This window comes from Nomascus leucogenys, chromosome 21, assembly GCF_006542625.1.
Source record: "Nomascus leucogenys isolate Asia chromosome 21, Asia_NLE_v1, whole genome shotgun sequence".
Classification (NCBI taxonomy): domain Eukaryota; kingdom Metazoa; phylum Chordata; class Mammalia; order Primates; family Hylobatidae; genus Nomascus; species Nomascus leucogenys.
This window is the reverse complement of record NC_044401.1, coordinates 13,582,213-13,597,701: the sequence shown is the minus strand read 5'-3', so window position 1 is coordinate 13,597,701 and position 15,489 is coordinate 13,582,213. Positions and strand designations below refer to the sequence as shown.

At 35.8% G+C, this 15,489-nt stretch overlaps 1 protein-coding gene across 11 annotated transcripts in view; it reads left to right on the top strand.

The window, feature by feature from the left end:
• The window catches only part of BBX (BBX high mobility group box domain containing), a 295,180-nt gene that overhangs the window by 189,521 nt on the left and 90,170 nt on the right, over nucleotides 1–15,489 (top strand). For all 11 annotated transcript variants that reach the window (XM_030801619.1, XM_003261768.4, XM_030801620.1 and 8 more), the window contains 2 exons: nucleotides 1,209–1,451; nucleotides 14,847–15,042. In XM_030801619.1, the coding sequence (XP_030657479.1) occupies nucleotides 1,209–1,451; nucleotides 14,847–15,042 (439 nt within the window). The remainder of the gene's footprint in view (nucleotides 1–1,208; nucleotides 1,452–14,846; nucleotides 15,043–15,489) is intronic.

Below are 15,489 nucleotides of genomic sequence, written 5' to 3'. Positions count from 1 at the left end.
GTATCCCTAATCCGAAAATTCGAAACACTTCTGGTCCCAAGCATTTTAGATAAGGGATACTTAACCTGCAACTTATCCTTCTTGATTTTAATTTTGAAAGCAGAAATTAAGGAAATGGGCTTAGTAAACATTGTGGACTTCTGTTTATAGTTACATCGTTTCTAAGAAACATTATAGAATCATTTTTGCCTCAGAAAATATTTTACAATCATAATATGTTCTGAGATTCTGTAATCAGAGATGTGCTTTAAGAAAGTTAACCTGGCAGTCTTGTGCAAGAAGTATTGTAACGAGGATGAAAAACGGGAAAACTAGGCATAGGCCAAAGTGGTACTAGGGCAGTGGGAATGAGAATCACCCAGATGGAATGGACAGATTCGGAGCTTTTAGAAGTCCTTGAAGACCTTGAACAATGATGGAATGAAGTGTAGGAAAAAAGAGGATTCAAAATTGATTTTGAAGGTTTAAGCCTAGAGGAGTTTATTCCTATCGCCAGAGCATTTCACTAAACCAGAAAGCTTGACATTTATAAGTTTGAAGATTTATTGTGTAGTTCTTCTTTCAAATAATCATGTTAAATATCGATTTTGGTTTTTTACACTACAAGACTCGTGATGCTTGCAGAAACATTGAGTAGTCTATACTACCTTTTTATGTCTTACTTTCATGTTGAATATTCTCATATTATTAGCTGTAGAAAAAGGCACTTTTCAAAGCACTTTTCAAAGCAGAGAAAGACACTTTTCAAAGCAGAGAAAAACATCATATATTTTATGTGGATATTGTTAATCTTGATGCCCATTAACCATAGAATGGGTTTACTCATTCATTCAACAATTAGTTAAGTACTAGTATTATATCAGACATTGAGCTAGGCACTATGGTTGTAAAGGTGAATAAGAGCTTTTGTCCTCAAAGAGCTCACTGTTTAGTGAGAGAGAAAAAAATGTAAGCAATTATAACACAATGTAATATATGCTGTAATAGAGACATGCACAGGTTGCTATAGAAACTAAGCAGAAGGATACATCATAAGTTAGTTACCAACCATGAACAGTGGTTGTTAATTTTTTAAAATTATATTTTTTCAATGTGTAAGTTGTTTAAATGGAGCTAAGAAAAAATACAATTTGCAAACCAAGACTAACTGTTAAATCAAAATTATCCAAAATATGTTAAAGATCTGGTTTTGTTTTTGGTGGTAATAGGTTCAACTTCTTGGGGCCGATGGCCTAGAGCAAGATGTTGGTGAAACTGAAGATGATGAATCACCAGAGCAGCGAGCCCGGAGACCAATGAATGCATTTCTTTTATTTTGCAAACGCCATCGCTCTCTTGTACGTCAGGAACACCCCAGGCTTGATAACCGAGGTGCTACCAAGATACTAGCTGATTGGTGGGCTGTTCTTGATCCAAAGGAAAAGCAGAAATACACAGACATGGCCAAGGAGGTAGGTTACAATGACAAGGTATTCTGATAGCTAAGAGCAACCAGTCCTGAAACTCCCAGTCAACAAATACGAAGCACCTGTTGAAGGTCTAGCAATGAGAAGGTGAATCGTGAATCAGATGTTAGGTAAAAACATAAGCACTTTCTTTGTATGACTTGTTCCTGTTCCTGTGTTCCAAGTCCACGTGGAAATGCTGGTGGAGGTGCCAAGAACAATATATTAACAAGAAGTTTTTTCTCATTGTCTGTACCCCACTGATTGATATAAGGGATTGATTTATTGTGAAGGTTTATTATGAATGGTTTACAGTGAATGGTGATTTGTTTATTTATTATGGTAATTTACTATGAATGGTGATTTTTTTTCTTTTTTAAGTTTTTCTAGAAACTCTACTTTTATTGTCAGAGAATGCCCGTGGTAAAGTTGACAATCTTAGGTTACTCTAGTTATATCATGGGAAAGAGTCTTGATCTAGTTCTGATGCTAAATAGCTTTGTGGCCATATCCATAAGTCAACCTCTGCATCTCAGCTTCTTTTTTTTTCTTTCCTAATGTTATTGGAATGAGAAAGTTAGACAAAGATTTGTATCCTTTCTAGTGCTAACATTTTTTGATTTTGTAACAAACGAAATTATCAAGAAATATGCTTTGACTTGTTTCTGTTCTGTAGGTAGTGCTGCATGAATATTTAAAACCAATAAATGATTGAATACCGGTGGAAAAGGATGTACTGCAAGGTGTGCATGCCTGTAAATACTGTGTAGGCGGTAGTTAGTGGGAAGTATTTCCATGCAGGAAGGCTATTCAGAAAGGTGGGACATTAATCACTTCCAGAATGATAGCAGTTACTAAATTTCTGCAAAAATTGTATCATGGTTCTTTTACTATATTTGGAATTAATGTGAGACCATTATACACTTAAATGTATTGTGATGGATTTAGCTCCAAGTAAGGGATAAGCAAAGCAATATTACTATGGCTAAACTTGAAAGGAATAATTCTAACAGTATTTCCTCAGTGTTGCAACTTGCAGAAAGATCTTGATTCATGAAAACCCCTGTCACCCAAACACTTGGTTAAGTTTTATCAAAAAATGAACTAGCAGGGGACAAAATACAGAGTTTCAAGGCATTTTTTTTTTAACCCAGTTTCAGGTATTTTATTATAAGCAAAATAAAACAGACTAGGAAAGTCGTTAATCTCTTCTTTAACATAATTAAAGTTTTAAGTAAGCTTTCCCTCCATCATCAGCTTTTCTTTTTCTTTTTCTTTTTTATTATTATTATACTTTAGGTTTTAGGGTACATGTGCACAATGTGCAGGTTTGTTACATATGTATCCATGTGCTGTGTTGGTTTGCTGCACCCATTAACTCGTCATTTAGCATTAGGTATATCTCCTAATGCTGTCCCTCCCCGCTCCCCCCAACCCACAACAGTCCCCAGAGTGTGATGTTCCCCTTCCTGTGTCCATGAGTTCTCATTGTTCAGTTCCCACCTGTGAGTGAGAACATGTGGTGTTTGGTTTTTTTGTCCTTGCGATAGTTTACGGAGAATGATGGTTTCCAGTTTCATCCATATCCCTACAAAGGACATGAACTCATCATTTTTTATGGCTGCATAGTATTCCATGGTGTATATGTGCCACATTTTCTTAATCCAGTCTATCATTGTTGGACATTTGGGTTGGTTCCAAGTCTTTGCTATTGTGAATAGTGCCGCAACAAACATACGTGTGCATGTGTCTTTATAGCAGCATGATTTATAGTCCTTTTCCCAGTAATGGGATGGCTGGGTCAAATGGTATTTCTAGTTCTAGATCCCTGAGGAATCGCCACACTGACTTCCACAATGGTTGAACTAGTTTACAGTCCCACCAACAGTGTAAAAGTGTTCCTATTTCTCCACATCCTCTCCAGCACCTGTTTTTTCCTGACTTTTTAATGATGGCCATTCTAACTGGTGTGAGATGGTATCTCACTGTGGTTTTGATTTGCATTTCTCTGATGGCCAGTGATGATGAGCATTTTTTCATGTATTTTTTGGCTGCATAAATGTCTTCTTTTGAGAAGTGTCTGTTCATGTCCTTCGCCCACTTTCTGATGGGGTTGTTTGTTTTTTTTCTTGTAAATTTGAGTTCATTATAGATTCTGGATATTAGCCCTTTGTCAGATGAGTAGGTTGCAAAAATTTTCTACCATTCTGTAGGTTGCCTGTTCACTCTGATGGTAGTTTCTTTTGCTGTGCAGAAGCTCTTTAGTTTAATCAGATCCCATTTGTCAATTTTGGCTTTTGTTGCCATTGCTTTTGGTGTTTTAGACTCAAGGCATTTTATTAGACATCTCAGTATGTGAAAAAATAATTCTTCCAGGTGCTATGCCTTTATTGAGTTAATTAGCTAAAAACATAAACATAAAAATTTAAAAAAATATAACATAAAAATTTCCTAAGAAGTGTTCATGGAAATTTGAATCTAAATTATTAGCATAGTTGCTACTATGAATTGGAATTATTAGTAATTATATTAGCATAATTATTAATTATATTAGTATTTATAATTATATTAGTATTAATATAACTATTATAATAGTATTAATGATTATAATATGATTGTTAATTATAATAGTATTAATAATTATAAATATAATAATTATTATATAATTAATCATACAAGACTTCAAGAATTGACTGTTAAAGACAGGATTTTAACTATATAGGGCCTGTAGAAAATTTGAAATCAATTACAGTAACCTACATGTTTTAAATATTTCGTTAGATTTCCATAGCATAACAGTAATTAACAGTAAAACTTTCCCACTAAATAGCCTTACATTTTTCATAGTCATGCTTATATAGTAAAATAAATAATTATCTGCAACCTCATAGGGAAATGCATAAGCTTCCTATAATTAAATACTTGAGTTTGTTTTAGATTGCTGTTTTTGGATAACGTGCAGCCTGTCCCCAGTATATTGTTTGTTGTTTCTTAAAAACTCCTAATTTACAAACCCAATAGGTGGCCACTTTTAAGAAGAGGAAGTATTATTTTCATACAGGAAATCCCTTACTAATTAATTAGGTTCACAATATTTGCCATTGTGGCACTAAAATGAAATCTGTTAAGGTGGCCCAGTGCAATCTAAGTGTGGAGACTATAACTGGATGTTCCACGTTATAATTTGCCTAGTTTGTAGTTGCTGTTATGAAATGTTGCCTCATTTCTACTGCAAAGTGTAGAAGATTCAGCTACTTTCAAAATTATTGCACAATTGGTCTCTAGTCGTAAGTGATTCCTACTTGTTTCAACTTACTTTCTAAATGGTTTTGCAGTTACGTTAAAGGGCATGTAATTGTGCTGGTGCTTTTTGTGTTAATATTGCAGCCTTAATTGGAATGTCAGTTCAGTGAACAAATAATAAGTGCCTTCAATTTAACCAGGTTTTGTGATAGTTGCTAGTGATACAAGGCCGTTGATAAATATGGTCTGTTTTTCAAGGCTTCCCCAACACACAATCATTTTTAAAACTCTTTTTACATGTGTAACCTTTAAATTTTAAACCTCAAATTTTAGATGTCCATTAGGGTGCAAGACAGATTCTTTCAGCATAGTGTGTGGATGTGGATGTGAATGCTTAGGTGGTATTTGCCAGTATCTGTCCTGCCATTATCAGTTGAGTGAGAAATGTTTCCTTTTTCTTGTTGTTTTTAAAAGAAGTATATTTTAAAATCAAGAGTGAGTAATAATACAACTTTGAAAGGATTATTTGTTTACCTGTTCATGAAAATTTCCTCTGACCTCTTTCCTTGCTCCTGATTATCTTATATTGTTGCATCTGGTAAGACAAAGCACCTGTTCTGGGATTTGTTTTTAGTTTCTTAAATTATTGCCCAGTACTAATTTGCATTGCTGGAAAAAAATGGCTGATGGCACATTTTGTGTTCTCTGATGAACCTTATTAGAGCAATAATTCATTAGTAATTTTTAAAAGATCATTCTAAGGATACAACCTGGGTTGCTTTCTTAAATTCAGTAATGTACATGATGATGCAATATTGTGGATGTTCACAGGTTCTAATTTTTGAATGTGTGAATGCCTGTTAGGAGATACAAAACAATTGTATCTTTCCTTTTAACATCTTCATGTATGTACTCTTACAGGAATACAGATCTCTGCATTTTTGCCTACAATACTGCTGGAACCTTCTATTTGCCATTTAAACTAATTATAATGAATTGAGGATAAATTGAGAGGATCACACATCTTGAACTTCAGCTAGAACAGAGTACAAAGAGAAGGGGAGGATTTGAAAAGCTTAAACAATTTGAATGATTTTATCATACCCATTGTTTTAGCATCAGAGGCATGAGGCAGAATGTGTGCATTTATTGATTGATTGGTCCTTTTTGTGCTTAGCATATAAAGTAAGCACCAACCTGTAAAGTGAGTTATGATTATTCCCATTCTTCAGAGCAGGAATCTAAGGCTCTGAAGGAGTTAGTGTCTTGACAAACCACACTTTAGTATACAGTGGAGCTGGGATATTCTTTCCCATTTGACTCCTGTTTGTTCTTCTAATACGTATATCACCCTACCCACTTTAGATGCCTGAAAGATAAGTAGATTTGGGTAATTATGGCAAGAATGGTAACAATAAAATGTCATGAGTCTTACAGGAAGAATCTGCTTGTGCTGGGGAGGGAAGTGGGTGGAAATGGATCAGGAAAGGCTTTATAAAGTAGGCAGAATTTGGCCTGGGTTTCTGTATAAGGATTCAGAGAGAAGGAAAAGGGTAAGAGTAGAAGTGGGAAACTGAAATCAATTTCAGGAACCAGATAGTTTGTTTCACCTGGAGCCTAGGTTATACATAGAAGAGTAACAGAAAATGATGATATAAAGGTAAATAAGGCAAAAGCCACGAGAGACCAGACTTAAAAGTTTGGAGGTTCAGCTGTGTGCCAATAAAACAGCTATGGAATTAAATGTAATAAAATGCAACTTGAACGTGAACTATACTAGCCCTTTAAAAGTGTTGGTATCTATTTTTGTCAATACTCTGGGAAAGGTTTTCACCACCACAAAACTCCATGGGTTTTTTATTGATTAGTTCTTTCATATTTCTTCAAGACAAAATGAATCTATTTTTGATTATTTATTTTCAGCTGGGACAATTTTTGTAAAGACCATTCATTCCCTGTTTCGGGTTCATCAGATATGGACTCTTTTCCAAAGAAAATACTCTCTCATTTACTCTTCTATTATAATTTGGAGAACTTTTCTTAACTGTTATGCATCATGCTTAACAAATAGTATAATTTGTATTCTTGCAAGCATGCTATAGCACTTTGCCTACTATTAGAGTAGCACCTCATTTATCCAGCATTCTGAGAAATAGCTGCTATACCTAAGTGATTTCCACATAGATGAAACTTTACTCTTCTTCTAAAAACTTTTATTTTATATATTTATCCTAGAAATTTCATTAAAATTTTGTTTACATACTTTCTCCAAGTATTCAGAACATCTTTTGACTTTTTTTGAAACCTTTAACACTCTATTTCCACAGGAATTACCTTATGATCTGTGACTTGGTGAGACTTTTGTGAATAATGTTTTGTCTACATAGTAATTCTCAACTATTTTATTCCTTGAATTTCCTCTCTGCTTTTCCATAGTTGTTTTGTTTTTTGTTTTGTTTTGTTTTTGTTTTGTTTTGTTTTTTTGAGGGGGTTGGGGGTTCCACCCTCAGCTAGCACTTGGCATTTCTCTCCTCCGTCAGCCCCTTTTGGCGACTTCTAATCAAATGGCTTACACTTCTTGAGTATGGTTTAATTAGGGGCCCCACCACATTTGTGGGATATAGATAGTAAACCTAAAGATGTGTGCTTTGTTGTTTCACAACATTCCTTGCTTCTGAGACCTTTTCCATTCCTGTGTTCCAGATATTAGAACTTTCTTACTGTGTTTAAAGAAATATTCAGATGTTTGCTTTTGGAATGATAATAACTTTGTGAATATTGCTGTATCATGTCCAGGTTCTTTTATAAACATTTAAATGTTTATAACCTCATTTTATTAAGTTAAATTATTAAATTCTAACTCATTTAACCTCCCTTCTCATACTGTTTTGAATTGCCACATCTGTAAAATGGCAATTAAGATGCCTGCCCTCACAGAGTTGATGTAAGATACAAATAAGGAAATATATGTACAAGCATTACATAAAGCTTAAAACTCTATACAAATGTTAGTTTTAGGGTTATTTCTGATAAGCAGCTTTATGTTGGTTTCTCTTTCATACTTCTCTATCTAAATGATTATTATTTTATTATGAACTGTTAATACATTGAAGGGCTACTAAAATGCAAAATTCGTCTTTGAAACACAAAAATGAACAAAACTAAAAATATCATTTGCCCAGTTTGGCCAATACTGTCCAGTGTTATTAATAGCCTCTAGCAACATAGATGTTAATTAAGTGAACTATTTGATTTTGAAATATTAGTCCATTTGCCAATTGTTAAGTAAACACTTGTATTTAAATATTCAAATAAATTTATAAAGACTATAAAAACTCCATAACCAGTGAATAATAAATTGAGAATTTAAACTGTGTCTCTCAAAACTCGTTTTGGTGTTTGGTTTCAGGTGTTAATTTTCAGATTGACAGATCTTAGTAGACAGATCACTGTCTACTTTTTAAAAAGTAGTAAAATTATATTTTTAAATAAATTCTGAAATTTCAACTTTTAAAATTAGTGCACACTGATTAAACTGACTCTTCTCATAATTACTCAAATTAAGGAGTAAAATTATACTTGTAAAAAAACTACTATTGCCATAATAATTTTCACCCTTATAGCCAAATGAAGTAGCCAGTTCCTTGCTTTCAAATTTTCATTTATGACATTTTCACAACACAACAAGCAAATAATTTCCTGGTCACATATTCAAACCACTTTTTCAAGTGTATAATTTCTGTTGGAGTGGCTTTATTATTAGTTTTGCAGGTGTAATGTAGAACTTAAAATATTGTTGTTCAGTCAAACCATAAATTTAATTCAATTTTCTGTCAGTGAAATAGTCTAACTAATTTTCTTTCTGTTAAAAACAGCTAGCAAGAATAATTCAGATCAGATAATGCATTGCGTTATATTATCCTAATGATAATTTTTAAATTTTTATGAAGGAAAGGTCCTCAAACTAAGGAAGTACAGATTAGTACCACTTATCAGATAATTCCTTCTCTTCTTCCACCCTTGTATAATGTGATTTCTGCTCGTGGATGGGAAGAGAAACAGCTGTCTCAGAATTTATTATGCTAGATATTCACTTAGCCCTCTATCGCATATATGATGATACAGTAAAACATTTGTTATATCTCTTTCTCAAAAATCCATAATTTCTAGTTTAATCTCTTTTTCACAATTTTGGTAGATGATACTTCATGTATTTGCACCAGAGTCATCTATCTTTATTTATACAGACATTCTCGGGGTCCCTCCTGACTGAATCTCACTAGGGCTGCCCCTTCTCTTTCACCCTGTTGAAAAGATCTAGACTGTAATAATAACTAGAAATACTAGTGGACTTTTAGATAGCACCTCCTCCCAAATAAAAATAGGCAAATGGAGAACAGTTGGTAAGTCTATATTTTATTAAAATTAAACTGCTTTTGTTCATCAAATTTGCATTTTTTTATAAATGATCTGGAAAAGTAATGTTGAGAATCCATTTTTATTTTATTTTTATTGATTTTTTAAAATTTTTTTATTATACTTTAAGTTCTAGGATACATGTGCACAACGTGAAGGTTTGTTACATACGTATACATGTGCCATGTTGGTTTGCTGCACCCATTAACTCATCATTCACATTAGGTATAACTCCTAATGCTATCCCTCCCCTCTCCCCCCGTCCCACAACAGGCCCCGGTGTGTGATGTTCCCTTTCATGTGTCCAAGTGTTCTCATTGTTCAATTCCCACCTATGAGTGAGAACAGGTGGTGTTTGGTTTTTTGTCCTTGCGATAGATAGTTTTCTGAGAACGATGGTTTCCAGCTTCATCCATGTCCCTACAAAGGACATGAACTCATCATTTTTTATGGCTGCATAGTATTCCATGTTGTGTATGTGCCACATTTTCTTAATCCAGTCTATCATTGTTGGACATTTGGGTTGGTTCCAAGTCTTTGCTATTGTGAATAGTGCCTCAATAAACATACATGTGCATGTGTCTTTATAGCAGCATGATTTGTAATCCTTTGGGTATATACCCAGTAATGGGATGGCTGGGTCAAATGGTATTTCTAGTTCTAGATCCCTGAAGGATTGCCACACCGACTTCCACAATGGTTGTACTAGTTTACAGTCCCACCAACAGTGTAAAAGTGTTCCTATTTCTCCACATCCTCTCCAGCACCTGTTGTTTCCTGACTTTTTAATGATCGCCATTCTAACTGGTGTGAGATGGTATCTCATTGTGGTTTTGATTTGCATTTCTCTGATGGCCAGTGATGATGAGCATTTTTTCATGTGTTTTCTTAGAGTGACAAGGATTGCAGGTGGGGGGAAGGGCAGTATGGGGACATGATTGAAAGCTCAGGATCTAGGAAATGGAAGACCTTGTTTTCATTCCTAGTGCCATCATGTGCTGGCAGAGTGGCCTTGGGCATGCTGCTTAAGGTTTGTCATTCTCAGTTGCTTTATACTTAAGGTATATTCATTGTAGGATCTTTTGCCTAGAGTTGTATTAAGGATTAAAGAAATTAATTCATGTAAAGTGGCCAGTGATGATGAGCGTTTTTTCATGTGTCTGTTGGCTGCATAAATGTCTTCTTTTGAGAAGTGTCTGTTCATATCCTTTGCCCACTTTTTGATGGGGTTGTTTTTTTCTTGTAAATTTGTTTGAGTTCTTTGTAGATTCTGGATATTAGCCCTTTGTCAGATGAGGAGATTGCAAAAATTTTCTCCCATTCTTTAGGTTGCCTGTTCACTCTGATGGTAGTTTCTTTTGCTGTGCAGAAGTTATTTAGTTTAATTAGATCCCATTTGTCAATTTTGGCTTTTGTTGCCATTGCTTTTGGTGTTTTAGACATGAAGTCCTTGCCCATGCCTATGTCCTGAATGGTATTGCCTAGGCTTTCTTCTAGGGTTTTTATGGTTTTAGGTCTAACATGTAAGTCTTTAATCCATCTTGAATTAATTTTTGTGTAAGGTGTAAGGAAGGGATCCAGTTTCAGCCTTCTACATATGGCTAGCCAGTTTTCCCGGCACCATTTATTAAATAGGGAATCCTTTCCCCATTTCTTGTTTTTGTCAGGTTTGTCAAAGATCAGATGGTTGTAGATGTGTGGTATTATTTCTGAGGGCTCTGTTCTGTTCCATTGATCTATATCTCTGTTTTGGTACCAGTATGGTGCTGTTTTGGTTACTGTAGCCTTGTAGTATAGTTTGAAGTCAGGTAGCGTGATGCCTCCAGCTTTGTTCTTTTTGCTTAGGATTGACTTGGCAATGCAGACTCTTTGTTTGGTTCCATATGAACTTTAAAGTAGTTTTTTCCAATTCTGTGAAGAAAGTCATTGGTAGCTTGATGAGGATGGCATTGAATCTATAAATTACCTTGGGCAGTATGGCCATTTTCACGATATTGATTCTTCCTATCCATCAGCATTGAATGTTCTTCCATTTGTTTGTGTCCTCTTTTATTTATGAGCAGTGGTTTGTAGTTCTCCTTGAAGAGGGCCTTCACATCCCTTGTATGTTGGATTCCTAGGTATTTTATTTTCTTTGAAGCAATTGTGAATGGGAGTTCACTCATGATTTGGCTCTCTGTTTGTCTGTTATTGGTGTATAAGGATGCTTGTGATTTTTGCACATTGATTTTGTATCCTGAGACCTTGCTGAAGTTGCTTATCAGCTTAAGGAGATTTTGGGCTGAGACGATGGGGTTTTCTAGATATACAATCATGTCCTCTGCAAACAGGGACAATTTGACTTCCTCTTTTCCTAATTGAATAACCTTTGTTTCTTTCTCCTGCCTAATTGCCCTGGCCAGAACTTCCAACACTATGTTGAATAGGAGTGGTGAGAGAGGGCATCCCTGTCTTTTGCCAGTTTTCAAAGGGAATGCTTCCAGTTTTTTGTAAATGATCTGGAAAAGTAATGTTGAGACTCCATTTTTAAAAGATTGACAGAATATTGTCTTTTGTCACCTAAGAATGCCATTGTTAAATATTAAGTAGACAAAATACTGTGACAAAGGGTATTTGATGCCAATACTGAATAACAGTAAAATCAGTGGCAGGATTTCTAATTTATTATTCTTGGTACTGAAATGTGGTAGTGGATGGGGCCTGAGAGAAAGGATCCAGCATTTACCAAGCACCGCATGTAAGTCAGGAACTATGTGTCTACTGCAAAGTAGGATTCCCTTAGCTTATCTAATTGGTTGGAAATTTGCAGAAAGAAATTGGAAGCCATGAGGTGAATTTTTATTTAATGGGCGAATTTTGCAAATCAGTATTTTTATCTAAAATTTTGTTATCTGAGAGAGTCTTCCATTGGAATCTTAGGAGCCATAGTTTGTCTGATGTTTTCGGAGGATAAGTGAGCTTCCCCTCCCACCATCAGTATGAACAGTCTGGCCTTGGATATCTGGGGCCTGTCTCTTAGGCCTTTTCAGTCCTGTAATGAGGGATTTTGCCCACATGATTGACCTGCATGCTAATAATGTCACTCAGCTATTCGCTTCAGAGGAGTATACAGAGTCTTCCCCCATTTCTCCCTTACCCAGCCTTCTCTGTAATTCCTTTCCTAATAATCTCATCACAACAAATGATTAAGCCTTTCTACTATTGTCTCTTTTAGCTGAATCAGAGCGATTGATGAAGTGCCAAGTTCCGAGAACAGATAGACATCCTCATACCCTGAGGCTCTTCCTGCCTCCACCCTCCCTTGATGCTCATATACTGCTTGTGTTAACTTGTGTTTTTACATGAATTGATGGCGTCTCTATCTAAACTTTAAACTTCTTAAGGACAAAGACTGTGTGTTATTCTGTTCTCTATCTCTCACATTCTTAACTCTTGCACTCAATTTATACTTGATGGAACTAATGAACATGGTTTTGAATATCTGCATTGAGTTTAAGAATCTGCAAGAATAATATTGTGATACAGTTACAGAGTGTTGACTCTCATAGTAAATTCTGTTATTGTTTTCCATAAAACCCCACGTACTCCCGGCCTTTCTCTTGCTCTGTGTTATTCCACTCATATAGGTAGTTGGCCCTTTTGCAGATCCATTGTGAAAGCATTTTTCATGCCTGAGCCAGGGGAAGCCATGGTCCAGCCTTATGGGCCATGTGTAAAAAGAAATAATATATTTGTGTAGTAAACTGTGGACTGTAAGCAATATGAAGACAGGGACTCTATCTAATTCATACTCTTTTCTCTCCCCAGTATCTAGCAAGTTTCTGTCATCTAGTCAGTGCTCACAGAATATTTGAGATGTGGATATGTGAGTGGAATACATGCAAGAGAAATTAGGATGTGGTGATTATAACTGCTGTATGTGATTTTCAGCACCAGCTCCCCATTGTAAATTAGTTTAAGCTGAACTCTATTGGTATGACTGTTGCTTTAAAATTAGTTGATGCTGGCAATTATTCTGGTGACACCTGTCTAGCATTTTTCACAATTATGAATTCCTTCTTAAAAATTTTAAACTACCCCCCCGAAAGTAGATAATTTTATTTCTCATGACAAATATGTTAATCAATTTGTTTGAAAGTCTTTTGACACTTTATAAAGTGGTGACCTTTGTTCAAGTGACTGTTCATCTGACAAACCCGGCCCGTGTGCTTTTACTGGGACACGATAATGATGCATGTGTCTGCTACTTCCATTTTCACCTCACCCTACCATTTGTCACTTTCCACTTCCAGACAGCAGGCAAAGCTATTTGTCTGCCTCAGCTTAATATGTAAATCCCTCATGCACATGAATGCACTGTGGTAGTGTGTCTCTTGTATCACAGTTGATACCTCCTAACACGTTCTGCTTTTGGATGGTAAATTCTAGTTTGGCCTTGTGTCCAATTTTAATTGTTTTTGTAAGAAAAATGGGACTGTATTCTACAGTTTTTTATGCTTACCTTCCTTCTACATGTATCCATGTATTAATAGGCATATACATCTTACAGGTAAAAAAAATGGATTCTTCAGAAACTTTGAGTTAAGATAACGTGAAATAATTCTACACCATTGTCAATTAACATTGCATAATTATCTATATTACAGTTTTCACTTATATGATTTAAAGGGAAATGATAGAAAAAAAAGTATATCCTTGGTATAAGGAAAGTATATAGCAAGGATAAAGGACCTTTTTCAAACTATTGGGTAAAATTAAAAGCTGTTTGGAAGTTATAGTTAGTTCATGTCACACATTAAGTTACCATTTTAAAAGGCAACCTTATGGTATTGAATGAATTGTATTAATTTAATAAAATGTCTAGCATTAATAAAAATTGAAGAATATGTGGAAAATACATTCTTAACAGATAACTTTTGGAAATAGGTAACGAATAGCAATAAATGTGTTTTGTTTCACATTATTGTCATGCAAGAGATAAGAGGTAGCAGAAGTGAGAGAAAGGGTAACAGGACCAAGCCACAGAAAACTGAAGGAGAAAGATGCTGTCAGTGAAGTTTGAAACCTCCAAGTAAGAGAAAATTTGTGATGGATTACTGCAACATCACATATCAGTGCTCTTAGAGCTTGTTTATCTACTTAGTTAGATATGTTCATTACAGACCCCTGGCATGGTGTGGTTACACTTTATAAGTAGAGGAATTGAGGCTGAGAAAGGTTTAACAACTTGCTTAATGTCTACAGCTAGCTAAAGAAATGAGTGATGTGCTATGCACCACTGCTTCCAATAACCCTAGGCACTGGTGGTATTATTCTCAGTTTATGGAATCTAAGGTTGAGGCCCAGAGAAGCTACCTTCTCTTGGTTACTGTAGCCCTAAGTGGAAGTTTGAGGGTTTGAACCTGCTTCTGTCTCCAGAGCCCTAGGCTCATTCCATTATAAACAACTCCCTCTCCCCACCAAGGTCAGAAAGCTTTTTGGATACTATTTTTTAAAGTTGAGGATTAAATAACACAAAGTATACAGCTTCTGAATCCTTATCCCACAAATGGACTAGATAACTCCATGTACTATCTCTAGAACCCTATGCTGAGATTGTCATTCTTCTACAAGGAGAGCCACAGAAGTCACTGAAATTGTTTTTCTCACTTGGTATCTAAATAGGGGAATGGGGTGACAGCCCTTAGAACTTTTTCAATCTATTTGTTAATTAAAATCTGCTGTCTGTCATTTTATTTATAGTATAAGGATGCATTTATGAAAGCAAATCCTGGCTACAAATGGTGTCCTACCACAAACAAGCCTGTGAAATCCCCAACACCCACTGTCAATCCACGAAAGAAACTTTGGGCCTTCCCATCTGACTCTTCAAGAGACTTGCCAAGCCCCAAGAAAGCAAAGACTGAAGAAATGCCTCAGCTTAACTTTGGAATGGCTGGTGAGTTGAGACACTATTTCCACCTGTTCTTTAAGGACAGGGCAATACATTTTGGCAGCATTTTAAACAATACAGAGGGCAGGGAGGACAAAATTTATGACCAATATTAAGCAGTGGCAAAGATATAGCATATTTTCTTTTTTTTTTTTTTTTTTTTTTTTTGAGACAGAGTCTCGCTCTGTCGCCCAGGCTGCAGTGCAGTGGCACAATCTCAGCTCACTGCAAGCTCCGCCTCCCGGGTTCACGCCATTCTCCTGCCTCAGCCTCTCTGATTAGCTGGGACTACAGGCGCCTGCCACCACGCCCGGCTAATTTTTTGTATTTTTAGTAGAGACGGGGTTTCACCATGTTAGCCAGGATGGTCTCGATCTCCTGACCTCGTGATCAGCCCGCCTCGGCCTCCCAAAGTGCTGGGATTACAAGCGTGAGCCACCGCGCCCAGCTGCA